We start from the raw sequence: 16,351 nt of genomic DNA on the forward strand, positions 1-16,351 counted from the left end.
CAATTCAACCTTCAATTCTGTTTGAATACGAACATATCTTCAATATCTACGATTAATTATACTCTCAGCATCATTAGAATAACATCATCGACAATCAACAAAAAATTCAATTTGTGCCATTCATTCAACATCATTCATCAAATAAACATCGAAATTAAGGTTAGAAAAAAATCAAATCATTTTTGTTTGAAATTTTTATATATTTCTCCACCAATCTACTATTTTGTAAGATTTAAGTAGTCAAAGTAGCATATTATCATATTTTTTAAAAAGTTAACTTGTATGCACTCCAACTGTTTGATGAAATGCATAAACTAAATTACCACGTTATATTTACATATGAATATATTTTCACACCTGAATTAGTATGTGATTATTAAACACAAAACAAATATGCAAGTCTGTAACATATAAAAATTATATATATTTCTGACAACACGTTATAATATTCATATATGAATATATTGTGCAATATTCACATATGAATATACCAACTATTATTCATAAGTGAATATACGACCTAATATTCACAATTAATATATTATGTACTATTATCATGTGATATACCATGTAATACTATATAATATTTATATATGAAAATATCATATAATATTTATAAGTGAATATAACATCTAACATTCACAAGTGAATATACTATGTAATATTCACAAGTAAATGCATCGTCTAATATTTAAATATGAATATACTATGTTTAGTATATATGTTATATTCATATATGAATGATACTTAAGTTGTAAAAAAAATTAATTATAATTTTTATTCATAAGTGAATAACGAATGTATTGTAGTAAAAAGCAGATTCATTTTTATTCACTTATTAATAAGGATAGTTGAAAATATAAAAAAAACTAACTTTTTTTATTTTATCTTAAAACAATATCAGTATGGACGTTTATTTGTAGAGGATAAAAATCATGAATTTTGGTATATTTAAAATCATTTTTCGATAAAAGTAGATTCTTAAAAATTAAAAAAGAAAGAACGAAAAAACTATGTTTTTGTATATATTAAGGTAATGCTTAACATAGTTTAAGGAAACATGTTTTGTTGGAAAACACATGTGCATTCCTTTCCCATTTCCGCCGGTACGTTGGAGACTTTTGCCGAAAAAATAAATGATAGGCTGATAATGATTCCCCCATTCTCAATTGAACCCTCTTTATATATATATATATATATATATATATATATATATATATATATATATATATATATATATATATATATATATATAGTTAGGATCATGTGTAACCTATAAATATTGTGTGAATGTATGACTAGATGTGGAGCAATCATTTGATAATAACATGATAGTAATTCAGTTAATTATATTAATTATTATAAAAATTAATTACTCTAATTTTGGAAATTTCATCAATAGATTATAAACAAAATCCATACTTTTTGGATTAACCCTTATTAATCTCCATACCATCACCGATCATTAGCATACCTGTCTTTATTGCTAACCCTACAATTCGATTCTCATGCCCCCTTGTTACCGCAATTTCATTGTGGTTGTGGTGAACACCAAGATTCTTTGACTCTATGACCAAGAAATTTTGTTCAGCCAAGCAATGATGTAAAGACGATGTGAGCAACATTATCTCCAAGAGTTTCTTGAGTTTTCAAGGATGTCTTTATAACTCTGTAAGTTTCTTAAATATTGTTTCACTTTTTGGATTGTTATTGATGCATAAATTTACTTTTTGGCAATTTAATATTGTTATATTAGAATCACAAATCTAGTGTACAATAAATTTAACTTTTGACAATGGATTCTTGATTACATTGTTCAACTATGGAGATAATGCCTATGTGAGATTATTATGAACAATAGCCTAAAATTTTAGTTTTTATTATTATTTTAATGTCATGACAATTAAATTTTCAAATCTATTTTGCAATTGTTTGAAGTTGAACCGCATGACCTACAATTCAATAATCAAAAGGTAGGACTGATATTGATATTATTTAAGAAAGCATTCTATGATATTCTATAAGAACGCACATTCTTTTGTGATGTTTCTATATTTTTTAGAGTCATGCTTAAGCTATATAAAGAAAGAGATAAACAAAAGTTGCTATTTTGTTCTTCCTTTTTATTGTTCCTATATTCTTTCGTATCTTATAAAGAAACCTCATTCTAAAAGAATAACATTATTTCAGCATGTATTTGTAATTATTTAGAATGCATCAACAAGTTATATTCAGTTTTGTATTAGGTTTTGCATAATTATCAGGAGAATGTGTCAATTTTGCAATTAGAATAACTATTATTTTGATGCAAATTCTTATTATTTCGAAAATATGCAATCCTATTCTTTAAAAATGCTTAAGTCGTATGAAATATTTTTAATGATCTTGTATTCTTTCAGAATGGTTAATTCTAAAAGAATGCAGACACAATAATAAAAAAGATTAACCAAAATAATGAAGGTATTCTTAAAGAATGTTCAATATTAAAAATTTAGTATACAATATTCTTAAAGAATGCATGAATAATAATTAACATTAAAAAATCTTCAAACAAATTTACTAATCATATAAAAGATACGGTTGTTATTAAAATGTAAACGATATAGCTTTATTTTTTAGAAATTTAATTTAAATAGCGTCCCATAATATTCTTACTTTCTATAAATGTTTATTAACCAATTTGACTAATTTACTCCTACAATTAATTAAGTTAATTAAATGTAATTATCTATTAATGATATCCCATGTTAATAACATGTACCCAACAATCAAAACCCTTAATTGTTTTTCAATCAAACGGACAAGAAATGGTCATACATTCATACAATATTTGTTGTTCACGTTTGATCCTAACCCTATATATAGCTTATTTTATTTCCTTATTTTTATTAGTTGATTTTAGTTTTTTTAGATCTTTTTATCATTAATACATTATATTTTATTTATTTTTCTTTAGTATGGATCATTCCGGGTGCTTGTTATGTTGCATAAGATATTTTGTAGGTTTTTCGGTGCTTGTTGCGGTTGCGGGTTGATTGGAGACGGGCTTAGTGGTCTTCCGAGGCATTATTGGGCTTGGCGGAATCAAAGAGGAAGAATTGGGCTTTGAAAGTTGATGGCTTGGATTATTTGGGCTTGTGAAGATGGATGATAAATTTCTAATTTTGGGCTTGGAGCATCCATTTGGTGGCTAAATGATGATTGGTGGATTCAAATTACCTGGCGAAAGGGGGGGGGGGGGGGACCAAAGGAATCTTTTGTAGTGGAAGGATGGAGTGGTGGAATGAAGGACCAATAGCATTGCAACAACATTTGCACGAATGGAATTTTCATCGCGCGGGTACCCGCCCAACTGCCCAGTTTAGGCATTTTGGTCATTTGGCACACTATAACCTTGGGGATCAGATCTAGAGGATCATTCACGATTTTCCACCATTGGAGACCTGCAAGAGGCGATTTTGGGAGCAAGAAACCATTTCCTTTCATCTTTCCAAATCTTAGGTAGTTTCTTTATGCAATTAGATTATTGCTCTTGTTACTTTGTCGCCATGAGTGGCTAATACTCTTATTTGGTTGACTTTGGCTGAAAACCAATGAATGTTTGTGGGTTTTGAAGGATTTATGTTGATTATCAACTTATTCCATGTTTATGATTCTAGTTTACAATTCTTATGCTTATTTGATGCTTTGATCATGAGCTTAGTATTTGATTGAGCAATATTTGATTTGTTTCATTGATTTTGCATTGGATCATTGAATTTATCTAGAACAAAGGCTTTATGATGGTATAAATCATCTCTAGCTTATGAATCATAGCTCCTTTATGGATGTGTAAGAATTTGATATCCTCTAGGAATTAGGGATACCTTCATTCTTAAGGCTAATTGATTTCTTAGGATTAATTGCTTCAATTGACCCTTGATCTTAATTACGAAGGTGTGTTGTGGGCTTCCCCAACCTCCATACTACCTCTGAGGAATCTTGGCATGTTATGCTTCATGATTGCTATAACCAATTTGGGATGAAGGATAAGCTTTGTATTAGATCCTAATGATAAACACACAAATGTTCATTGTGTTGAATTGCCTTAGTTAACCAATTATTCCCAACCTTTGAGCATCTCATCAACTTGCTTAATTGCAAGGTTTTTAGTTATTCAAGTATTTTAGTTTTCAAGTAATCAAACACCCCCTTTTAACTTAATTGTAGTTAGTTAGTTTAATTTCACTAGTTCTATTGAATTGCATTGGTGATTGAATACAACCATTTCCCCGAGGATCGATACCCCTTTTTACCACTATATTACGTTTATTTAGCAATCAAAGGGTGTAATTTGCTTTGTGGGCTTGACATCCCATCAAGTTTTGGCGTCGTTGCCGGGGAAATTGGTTATTGTTATTTGATTGTTTATGCCTAGGTTTATAAGAATCGGTGAACTACTCTAAAATCTGGAAATTGAAAGAGAAGCAAAAAGGTTGAAAAAGTTAGCCAAACAAGCAAAGCAACAACAACTAGTTCAAGCTTCTTCCTTTTCTCCACTAATCAACATAGAAGATCAAGTTCATACTTCAAGTGATACCAACACCGAACCGAGTTCTCTAATTGTTGGTCATTCCTTTGAAGACATTCCATTCGAAAACCACATAGCCATGAATCACACTCCACCTCACGATCCCAACCCAAACCCAATCAATCAAGATGCCAATACCCCACCCCATCAACCAAGACAACAACCACAATCAAGCCCCTCCTCAAAACCAACCTAATTATCATCCACCACAATCACAAAACCAAAACTTCCATCAAAACAACCAACCTCAAAACAATGCTTTTCAAGTTCAACAACAAGTACATTACCCAAATCAACCCAATTACCAACCCCCTCCAATGTACCAAAACCAAATGTACCCACAACAACAACCCCCCTACAACCAATATCCTAATTACCAAGCTTATCCACCACCAATCTACAATCCCCAACAATACCCTTACCCACCTTATCATTAACCACCCAATTACTTGCAACAATATCCCAATAACCCCAATCCACCCAATCCCCCTCAAGAGTTGACACTTAGACAAATGATGGAAACAGATGTTACTCACACACCTCTTTCTATTGTTTATCTCGCAAATCGCTGAGGGATTAAATTGTAGTCAAGTTTCATCCATCAACTAACCAAATTCCATGGGTTGGATAGAGAAGATCTTCAAAAGAATTTGAAGTCCTTTCATATGATATGTGTTAGCATGTTGCCTGACAATGTGACATTGGATGATTTCAAGTTAACCGCATTCCCGCTCACCTTGGAAGACAAAGCTAGAGAGTGGTTATTCAACATACCACCAGGATCAATTCACACATGGGAAGAGTTACTCAAGGCCTTCAATAGCAAATTCTATCCCACCTCCCGCATTTCAAGTCAAAGAAGTGACATTTTGGGAATTCATCAAGGGGAAAATGAAACATTTCATGATTTTTGGGAGCGCTTCAACAATTTGTGTACAAGTTGTCCTCAACAGAATATACCCGAACAACTACTTCTTCAACAATTTTATGAGGGTATGAATGAAAAAGATCGGAGGATGATTGATGCTTCAAGTGGTGGTGACATCTTCAACAAAACCCTCGCGAGATCCGATTACTTTTTGGTACCATTTCTCAAAATCAAAGGAATTTTGGGACTCAAAATGACATGAAGAGAAATTCTACCCAAGTGGTTGGTGAAGTTAGCAACACTCAACACTTGGAATCAAAGCTCTTGGATTTGACTAATGTGTTAAGTCAAATGGTGGTGGGAAGTGGTCAACAATTGATGGTATGTGGTATTTGTGCAATGATATGCAATTATACGGATAAGTGTCCCACACTTGGAAGTGAACCGAAAGATGTGAATGCAATAAGCGGATATCAAAGTCAACCAATAACCATGGGATTTTAAAATAATATCAACCCAAATTAGAGAAATAACCAAAACAACCCTTATCCACCGAAGCAAAATCCACCAAATCTTTTGATGAGACCTTAACATTCACAATACCAATCCAAAAAACCTCCATATCCACAAAATTCTTATAACCCTCCAAATTACCAACAACCTCCACAACAAAGCCAATCAAGTAGTACCCATCAAATGAGCCTTCAAGAACTTGTCACTTCTCTTGCTCAAAGCCAAACCAAATTTCAATAAGAAACCAAGAATACTTTCTCCAACATTCAAGCACAAATTGGAGAATTGGCCACCGCTATCAACAAGATAGAACAAAGGGGTAGACTACCATCTCAAACTGAGAATAATCCCAATGTGAGTGCAATCACCTTGAAAAGTGGGAAAACACTTGGAGAAAGCAACCTCAAAAGAGTTTCAAGAGAAGAAGAAGATGAGGTTACCGTTATTGTACCTTCGAAAGTGGTAGTTCCTCCAAAAGAACCGGTTGTGTCAAACATTGGTGAACCCGACTCTTCCAACAAACCCATCAAACCATTGGTCATACCGCCACCCTTTCCTTCCCAGTTAGCCTTTTCCAAGAAGATAGAGGAAGAAAATAAATCATTTGAAACTTTTCGCAAGGTCCAAATCAACATTCCACTATTGAATGCTATTAAGAAAATTCCAAGTTATGCAAAATTACTCAAGGATTTATGCACCAAGAAGAGAAAACTCAAGGAAAATGAAAAGATTCAAGTCAATGCAAATTTGTCTGCGGTCATCCAAAAGAAGTTACCTCCCAAATTCAAGGATCCGGGAATATTCTCTATCCCTTGTACCATTGGTGATTTACATGTCGAGAGTGCCATGCTAGATCTTGGAGCCTCGATAAATGTGATTCCATATTCGGTTTTTCAATATCTCAATGTTGGACCTTTGGAAGAAACTTAAGTAATCATTCAATTAGTAGACAAGTCAAGTGTGTCTCCAAGAGGAGTGTTGGAGGATGTGTTAGTACAAGTTAATCAACTTGTTTTTCCGGCGGATTTTTATGTCATTGATCTTGAAGAGAAGACTCCTTCCAAATCATCTATGATCCTCCTTGGAAGACCTTTCATGCATACCGCTCACACAATCATTGATGTTCATAAAGGAAAAATTACTATGGATTTTGATGGAGAGATCATTCACTTCAACATCTTTGAAGCAATGAGGTACCCTAGCAATATTTCTCCATTGTATCGGGTTGATGTGATTGAGACAATAAATGAGATAAGCCATAATGTATGCACAAACAAGATACTCATGGAAGATGATTATAACCCTAAGAGGGAAGCTCAAAGAAGATTGAATCATCCAATGATGGAAGTGATCAAGAAAAAGATAATTAAAAGGTTCAAAAGGTGCAAAGAGAATAGGAAGGCATTTCATGACAAGCACATAACCCAAAAACACTTTATTCTGGGTCAAAAAGTTCTTCTTTATCATTCACACTTAAATCTATTCCTAGGAAAATTGTGATCACGATGGCATGGACCTTTCATTGTTATAAAAGTGTTTGATCCTAGTGTGGTTGAAATCAAGAGTTTGGAAACAAACCAAATCTTCAAAGTGAATGGGCACCATTTGAAACTATTTTATGAAGGCTTTGACATGGGAGAATTTGACAACGTAACATTGGAAAACCTGAATTACGAAGATTGACGGAAGTGGGATTATTTCTTGGCAAAGATGTTAAATAAATGCATTGTGAATAAATAATCTCTGCTTGAAGTTTTGGGTGTTTCTAAACTTGAAGTTGGCCTAAAAAAATAAGCATATAGAAGTCTTCTAGTGATTTTGGTGAAGTTTGAAAAAATCCAATAATTTGACTTTTACGCGGGTGCCTGCGCAGCCGTTGCACGACCAACCCCATCCGTGCAGATTCCGAGTTCCAAATTACCCCAACATGGGATGTATTCTGATGTGTGCGCGCAGCTGCCCCCCACCCGCGCAAAGGTTGCGAGGGTACCCGCGCAAATATGTCATTTCATAACAAAATTTCGAGCCCTTTCATATGCGTCCTTTGTGCGACCAACTTTCATCCATGTGTATTTAGGCGGCCAAGAACTCCATCCAAGCATCATTATGCGACCCATGTGTTGCTTCCATACCATCCTCGTGTTCCTCCTCCACCTTGATCCCGATAGGATCCTTCCTTACTCTCATCCTAAGCATTGAGGACAATGCTTAATTTTATGCTTGGGGTGAGGTAATCTTATATTTTATTTTTATTGCATTTAGGTTGTGTATAGTTGCATTTCGAATAATTTATTTAGGTCATTCATAAAAATTGCATAAAAATTCAAAAATATTGCATATTTTGTTTCTTTCTTTTCTAATTTTCATACTTTTTAGATGCATTGTAGTTTAAGTTCATGCATTTTTGTTCTCTCTTGTCTTCTCATCCCTACAGGTACTAGAGCACCGAGTCATAAGTATTGAATCATAGATTGGTTCCAGGTCTTGATATGGAATTCCATGTATTTGATAAGTGGGACACATTTTGAGCCTCACATACCATTTTAAGACCGCTTGTGTGCGGGTCAAATGAAGGTAGCTTGATTGGGTCTAGGTGCGGAGGGATGTGGTTGGTCATGCCAATGTGTGCAAGCAAAGACTAGCCCGGTAAGGTATTTTGAAGACATTAAAGATATTGAAGACTCGCTTCTTGGTTTTGGAAGGAGTACCCCTTAGTACTCCCGAGTCTCGTCCGAGCCTTGCTTAGTTAGATTCTCACCACATTTTTAAGATAGGTTATCATTTTTCTAGGGGTCTAGAGTAGATTGTTAGATAGATTTTTTTTATCATACATTGCATTGACGTGCTTGATGAAATTTGAAGTGGGTTCCCCAATTCACATCTTTTGGGACTAAGTCTTTTCGGTAACACCCATTTTTGAGTCATATCCCACCCCTTTTTAGTTGATCATGGCGCATTGTCAATGATCGTTAGGTGTTCATGTTAGCCTCTATCTATCACTCAATCTTCACTATTGGAGTCCTATGTTACTTGGTGAAATTCCTTAGACCTTCTAAGAAGAAAACACAAAAAATGAAGAAATTTGAAAAAGTGAAGACAATAAGAGCCTATAAAAGATGATTCAAGAAAAGCAACAAAAGAAAAGAAGAAAAATGAAGAAAACGAGCAACACAACGAAGAAAAAGATTCTAAGTTCAAGACTCATGTTATATATATGATTCCAAAAAAAAAAATTATGAATGTCAAGCAGCAAATGTGATTGAAGACCTAATAACAGAAGTTCAAGATTGAAGATTTAGGTTCTTCGGTTTAGATTTAGGTTAAGTAGAATTTTATTTTATTTTATTTTATTTTTGATTTTTTGTGAGAAAAGGCCCCGACGATGAGACGATAGACTGTAAAGGATAGTACAAGGGAGAAGCCTCTGAAACCGGATGTTTTCCCGGAGGCCGTGCTGCAAAACCCTATTTCGTATTATACACTTTAGCCTGAAAAATGTAGGAATCATAGTGTGTGAAGAGGCGTCTTTCCTTCGTGCACTATGGTCTACATTGGTGATTTAAAGTGCCCCCACTGGGCGCATCTCTGTTTCCTTTGTCTTGCACACCGCGACCGCATCCAGCCGTGATCTATTTGCCCATCAAGTGGTTAAGAATGTGGTTTATGGCCCTAAAGCGGGGAACATTTTGAAGATGTGTAGGGTCCATTGAAGGACTAATTCTGAACATGTTGACTGATGTTGACCAAGTTCTATGGTATTTCTCTTTTTCCTTTTTAGATAGTTCATCCCAAGCTCATTTTTAGTCTTGTTCTAACTTGAGGACAAGTTAGGTTTAAGCTTCGGGTGATTTGATAGCTTATTTTATTTCCTTATTTTTATTAGTTTATTTTATTTTTTTAGGTCTTTTTATCATTAATGCATTGTATTTTATTTATTTTTCTTTAGTATGGATCATTCCGGGTGCTTGTTATGTTGCATGAGATATTTTGTAGGTTTTTCGGTGCTTGATGCGGTTGCGGGTTGATTGGAGACGGGCTCAGTGGGCTTCCGAGGCATTATTGGGCTTGGCGGAATCAAACAGGAAGAACTGGGCTTTGAAAGTTGATGGCTTGAATTATTTGGGCTTGTGAAGATGTATCATGAATTTCTAATTTTGGGTATGGAGCATCCATTTGGTGGCTAAATGATGATTGGTGGATTCAAATTACCTGGCTAAAGGTGGGGGGGGGGACCATAGGAATCTTTGGTAGTGGAAGGATGGAGTGTTGGAATGAAGGACCAATAGCATTACAACAACATTTGCACGAGTGGAATTTTCATCGCGCGGGTACCCGCTTAACTGCCCAGTTTGGGCATTTTGGTCATTTGGCACACTATAATCTTGGGGGATCAGATCTAGAGGCTCGTTCACGATTTTCCACCATTGGAGACCTGCAAGAGGCGATTTTGGGAGCTAGAAACCATTTCCTTTCATCTTTCAAAACTTAGGTAGTTTCTTTATGCAATTAGATTATTGTTCTTGTTACTTTGTTGCCATGAGTGGCTAATACTCTTATTTGGTTGACTTTTGTTGAAAACCAATGAATGTTTGTGGGTTTTGAAGGATTTATGTTGATTATCAATTTATTCCGTGTTTATGATTCTAGTTTACAATTCTTATGATTATTTGATGCTTCGATCATGAGCTTAGTATTTGATTGAGCAATAGTTGATTTGTTTCATTGATTTTGCATTAGATCATTGAATTTATCTAGAACAAAGGCTTTATGATGGTAGAAATCATCTTTAGCTGATGAATCATAGCTCCTTTATGGATGTGTAAGCATTTGACATCCTCTAGGAATTGGGGATTCCTTCATTCTTAAGACTAATTGATTTCTTAGTATTAATTGCTTCAATTGACCCTTGATCTTAATTAAGAAGGTGTGTTGTGGGCTTCCCCAACCTCCATACTACCTATGAGGAATCTTGGCATATCATGCTTCATGATTGCTGTAACCAATTTGGGATGAAAGATAAACTTTGTATTAGATCCTAATGATAAACAAATAAATGTTCATTGTGTTGAATGGCCTTAGTTAACCAATTATTCCCAACCTTTGAGCATCTCATCAACTTGCTTAATTGCAAGGTTTTTAGTTATTCAAGTATTTTAGTTTTCAAGTAATCAAACAACCCCTTTTAGTTTAATTGTAGTTAGTTAGTTTAGTTTCACTAGTTCTATTGAATTGCATTGGTGATTGAATACAACCATTTCCCCGAGGATCGATACCCCTTTTTAGTATTATATTACGTTTATTTAGCAATCAAATGGCGTAATTTATTTGGTGGGCTTGACATCCCATCACCTATAATATATATATATATATATATATATATATATATATATATATATATATATATATTGAGAGAGAGAGGGTGAGAGAGAGAGAGGTAGGTTTAATTAAGAAAAAAAAAAGTTGAAAATGGGGGAATCATTTTCAGCCACTCATTTAATTTAAGAATAAAAAGATACAGTGACAAACTTGTAAATATGATAATAACCTTCAATCTCAAAATACAGAACATCGATTTCTTTGTTGAATACTTCGAATTGGAATTTCTCAAAATCGCAAACGAACTCAGTTTAAATTGAAATTTCTTTGTTGTTCATGAAATTGGAATCGGAGTTATATACTTGCAGTCACAGTCGACATTGAAGGACTCGGAATTGGTACTCACAGGTTCCAATAAGATTTTCGGAAATCAAAATCAAAATATGAAACCGATTAGACATAGGATGTCGCATCTGAAGTCAGAAGCTTTTGAAATTGGAACATATATTCTAATAATAATAGTTCGTGTTTTGATTACCGGTATTACAAAGAAATTTGAAATAGGGATTTCAAGGTTTCGAAATTGAAATCGGAATTTTTGTGGGAATGAAATCAAAATCAAAATTGCACGCTTCAAAGTCGAAATCGGAAGTATATGATAATTTGAAATTGATAACTTGAATCGGAAATATCATGTTTATAACATTTTTTAAAAAGTTAACTTTTATGAACTCCAATTATTTGATGAAATGCATAAACTAAATTATCACGTTATATACACGTATGAATATGTTTTCTTACCAGAATCAGTATACGATTATTAAAAACCCAAAACAAATGTGCAAGTCTGTATGTTATTCATATGTGAATAACATATAAAAATTATATATATATATATATATATATATATATATATATATATATATATATATATATATATATATATATATATATATATATGCGAAACCACCTTGTAATATTTATATGTGAATATACTGTGTCAGATTCATAAGTGAATATATCATCTAATATTCAGAAGTGAATATAATATGTAATATTCATATGTGATATACCATGTAATACTATGTAATATTTACATATGAAAATATCATCTAATGTTCATAAGTGAATATACCATCTAATATTCACAAGTGAATATCCTATGTAATATTCATAAGTGAATGCATCGTCTAATATTTAAATATGAATATATTATGCTTATTATATGCTATATATTCATATATGAGTGATATTTAAATTGGAAAAAAAATTTAATCATATATTTTTATTTATATGCAAATAACGAATGTACAGTAATAAAAATCTGATACATTTTTATTCACTTGTGAATAACGATATCTGAAAATATAAATAAAATAATTTTTTTATATTATCTTAAAACCATATCAATATGGATGTCTGTTGGGGTGCAAAGTTCTTCATTAATGACTTTGTAAATGTTTGGCTTTTGTAAAACCCACTTGCATGTGGTGCTTTAGCATTTAGATCCATTTGGTAGTTAGAGTGAGAGAGAGACATGTAAACACCTCTATAAATAGTGGGTTTATACCACATGTAGAGGTGTGCTTGAGAGATGTAGAAGTGAGTGTGTAAGTGTGTGTTAATTATGTAGTTTATATCTAAATCCTTTTTGTGTAACACCATATACATTCAATATATCTCTTAAACACCCAAATCACCATGTTCAATTATGCAAGCTTTAATTCCGCATGCCAAACCATGTTCTTTGTCACTACAGTTGGTATCAAAGCGGGTCTTCAAGATCAAGGTGATATTTGAAGAACGATTCTCGGTTTGGCAATTTTCGTCACTATTTGTTCAATTTTGAAGAACAAATTAGATTTGATGGTATTTGAAGAACGAACAGATGATGTATATCGTTTGTTGATTTAGGGATGAATGATAATCAAGATCTGGAAATTGATATTTGATTTCTTCGATTCTTCAAAATTGAATGGGAAGGATTGATGTTGTATTTGGAAATTGAATGAGTTCGAAATTCGAAGATTTAGTATCGTTAATTCTGTATTCGAAGATTTGGAATTGAAGATTTTTTTGTTTAAACGAAGGAATCAAGGTTTGGATGTTTTGTGAATGAACAGTCGAATGGGTGATAGTCGAGGATTGTTTGTATTTGATTTTGATTTGGTGAATAAGATTCGAAGGGTACATGCTTGGGAAGATCAGTAAGAAACGAAGAATTGAAAAAAAAAATGAAGAATTGAATAAACGAAGGGGTGTTTTTTGATTTGGAGTCGAAGTGTGTTTATGGTTTATACGAAGGGATAAAAGGAGTGAATGAACAAAGGCATTTTTCGAAGGGGGTATATTCTGAATTTTCGAAGGGGGTATTTTGGAAATTTATACGAAGACTTTTAGTGTTCATTAGTGAGTCTTTGTATGCTTCGTGCTTCTAATGTTTTGATCAAGAAGTAGAATTTTCGAAAACGGCCCTTGAACCTTCGAATTTTTGTCACTTCGCATATTTGGTACAAGTCTTCGTATGTTTGAGCAAAAAGGGTAGAATTTACGAAGATGGTCCCTGAAACTTCGAATTTTTGGCTGTTTTCACCCAAATTCGAAAAAGGACTATTTTTTTTGCTGAAAATTGAAGAAAGTGCATTTCAAGCCCCTATAGTTTGTGCAAATTGACACTTTCTACCCACCTTTGGAAAGGGGGGAGAGTTTTGCATATTTTGCTGTTTTGGGCGCAACGGGTCACTGCAGAATTTTGAAATTGACAATTTCTACCCATTTTTGAGAAATTTTGTCAAAGGCGATCCGTGAACGGCAATAAAAATTGAATATTTTTTGGGTTTTCCGGATTGAAGCACAAAGTTTATGCCACATGTTAAGGGGGAGTTTTGACATGAAAAATTCCGAATAGAGCACGTTCTTTTTCCTTTGGAGTTTTATAATCAAATTTCGATTATAAAAAGGGGGAGAAGTTTTATATGGAAATTCGAACTTGAATTTTTCATATTACGCGGATTTGAAGACCGAAGTGATCTTGAAGTTTTGAAGCTTACGAGATGATGCAATTGGACGTTCGGAAGTGATATATTCGAAATGGGTTTGGTTTTATTGAAGATTTTTGTGGTGTGTTTTTATGCGCAAATTTTGGGTGATTATTTGGAGTTTGGAATACTCTTAATCATTCGTTGCTGCTCGGATTGTATGGTCTCACATCCTAGAGCCCAAATTGAAGAGTCATGGAAGAATTGAAGATTGAAGTTCGTTTCGACATGTGTCACCTTTGAGGCTCGAACCACGTAGTGCTTGATTTTGGAAGATTTGAAGTGGGTCATTCATTCCTAACTTTGAGGGGGAGAATGTTGGGGTGCAAAGTTCTTCATTCATGACTTTGTAAATGTTCGACTTTTGTAAAATCCACTTGCATGTGGTGCTTTAGCATTTAGACCCATTTGGTAGTTAGAGTGAGAGAGAGACATGTAAACACCTCTATAAATAGTGGGTTCATACCACATGTAGAGGTGTGCTTGAGAGATGTAGAAGTGAGTGTGTAAGTGTGTGTTAATTATGTAGTCTAGATCTAGATCCTTTTTGTGTAACACCATATACATTCAATATATCTCTTAAACACCCAAATCACCATGTTCAATTGTGCAAGCTTTAATTCCGTATGCCAAACCATGTTCTTTGTCACTACAATGTCTATTTGCAGAGAATAAAAAATCATGAATTTTGGTATATTTAAAAAGGGAAATCTCCAGAAAAGGCTTAAATTTTTTGTCTAATTTATGAAAAAGTCTCAAACTAAATTTTATTTTTATAAGAGCAAAAAATACCGGATAAAACTTTGAAAAAACCCTTTTCTGCCGGTTTCACAGATTTTACCGGTATTCTGTCCTTTTTCGTTAGTTTGCTCAAAATTTTGGGACTTTTGTAAAAATTACATAATAACCAAAATATTGGGTCTTTTTTTGAAAATAACCATGAAATTAATGGATATTATTACTAACAAATCATTTATAAACATAAAAAATATTTTTATTATAAAAATAGAAAGCATATTTGTTGCTAATTTCTAGAAATAAATTGGTGGTCTAAGTACTCTATTGCTTGCTGACCACTCAAACTCTCTACGTTCTTCCTATGCATTGTTGTGGGTATGATGGTGATATCAACTTAGTTAGCATTCCTCTAATGTTGGTGTTCCACTTATGTTGTTTAACCTAACTACCAACCAACATTCATACCTTACATGTTAACAACCATCGGCTAACACACATCTATAAAATATGAAAAGTGAACCATGAATGATAATTTATATGGAAACAAGTAAAGGGTTATTATCTATTTAAATTGTCATTCACTCTCGATAGATGTGTGTAATTTTATGGTTGTTATCGGGTAATCTTTGGTGGTTAGGTGGTAATTAGGTTAAAGAACATAATGAAACATATATATGTTTGTGTAATGATATTTTTTGATAACATGTGATCATATATCATCATGCCTAATAGCAAGTAGACACTTATTGATTGTGTATTAATAAATATTATCAACTCTTGTATTGGTCCTGCCTAACAGAATAATTCTCATTATGACACCTACAACGATACATAGGAAGAACATAGAGGCTTTGAAGTGGTCAAAAAAACAATAGAGAAATACCTAGTCGACCATTCTATTACTAGAAATTAGCAACAAATATATTTTCTTTGTTTATAATAAAAAAATTAATGTTTATAAATGACTTGTTAATAATAATATCCATTAATTCCATAGTAATTTTCAAAAAAGTCCCAATATTTTGGTTATCGGGTAATTTTCAGAAAAGTCCTAATATTTTAAGCAAACTAACAAAAAAGGACAGAATACCGGCTGAATATACGAAACCAGCCAAAAAGGGTTTTTTCGAAGTTTTAGGCGGCATTCTGTGCTTTTCTATATAAAAAAAAAATAGTTTGGGACTTTTTCATAAATTAGACTAAAATTTTAGGATTTTTCTGGAGATTTCTTTATTTAAAATCAATTTTCGATAAAAATAGCTTCTTAAAAATTTAACGAAAAAACTATATTTTTGTATATATTAAGTT

At 33.1% G+C, this 16,351-nt stretch overlaps 1 protein-coding gene across 1 annotated transcript; it reads left to right on the forward strand.

The window, feature by feature from the left end:
• The first annotated feature begins 5,696 nt into the window (after positions 1–5,696).
• On the forward strand, positions 5,697–6,881 carry LOC145010058 (uncharacterized). Its single transcript, XM_078968650.1, has 2 exons — positions 5,697–5,819; positions 6,201–6,881. Exons 1-2 carry the CDS (start codon positions 5,697–5,699, stop codon positions 6,879–6,881), a joined length of 804 nt encoding a protein of 267 aa, XP_078824776.1.
• Positions 6,882–16,351: the final 9,470 nt, after the last annotated feature.

The sequence above is a fragment of the Lactuca saligna genome, chromosome 1 (assembly GCF_052625555.1).
Source record: "Lactuca saligna cultivar CGN05327 chromosome 1, ASM5262555v1, whole genome shotgun sequence".
Taxonomy (NCBI): domain Eukaryota; kingdom Viridiplantae; phylum Streptophyta; class Magnoliopsida; order Asterales; family Asteraceae; genus Lactuca; species Lactuca saligna.

Coding starts and splice junctions, on each gene's coding strand:
- LOC145010058 (XM_078968650.1), top strand. CDS start 5,697: ATGAAGAGAAATTCTACCCAAGTGGTTGGTGAAGTTAGCAACACTCAA. Junction 5,820..6,200: donor GAAGTGGTCAACAATTGATG/GTATGTGGTATT, acceptor TAAGAAACCAAG/AATACTTTCTCCAACATTCA.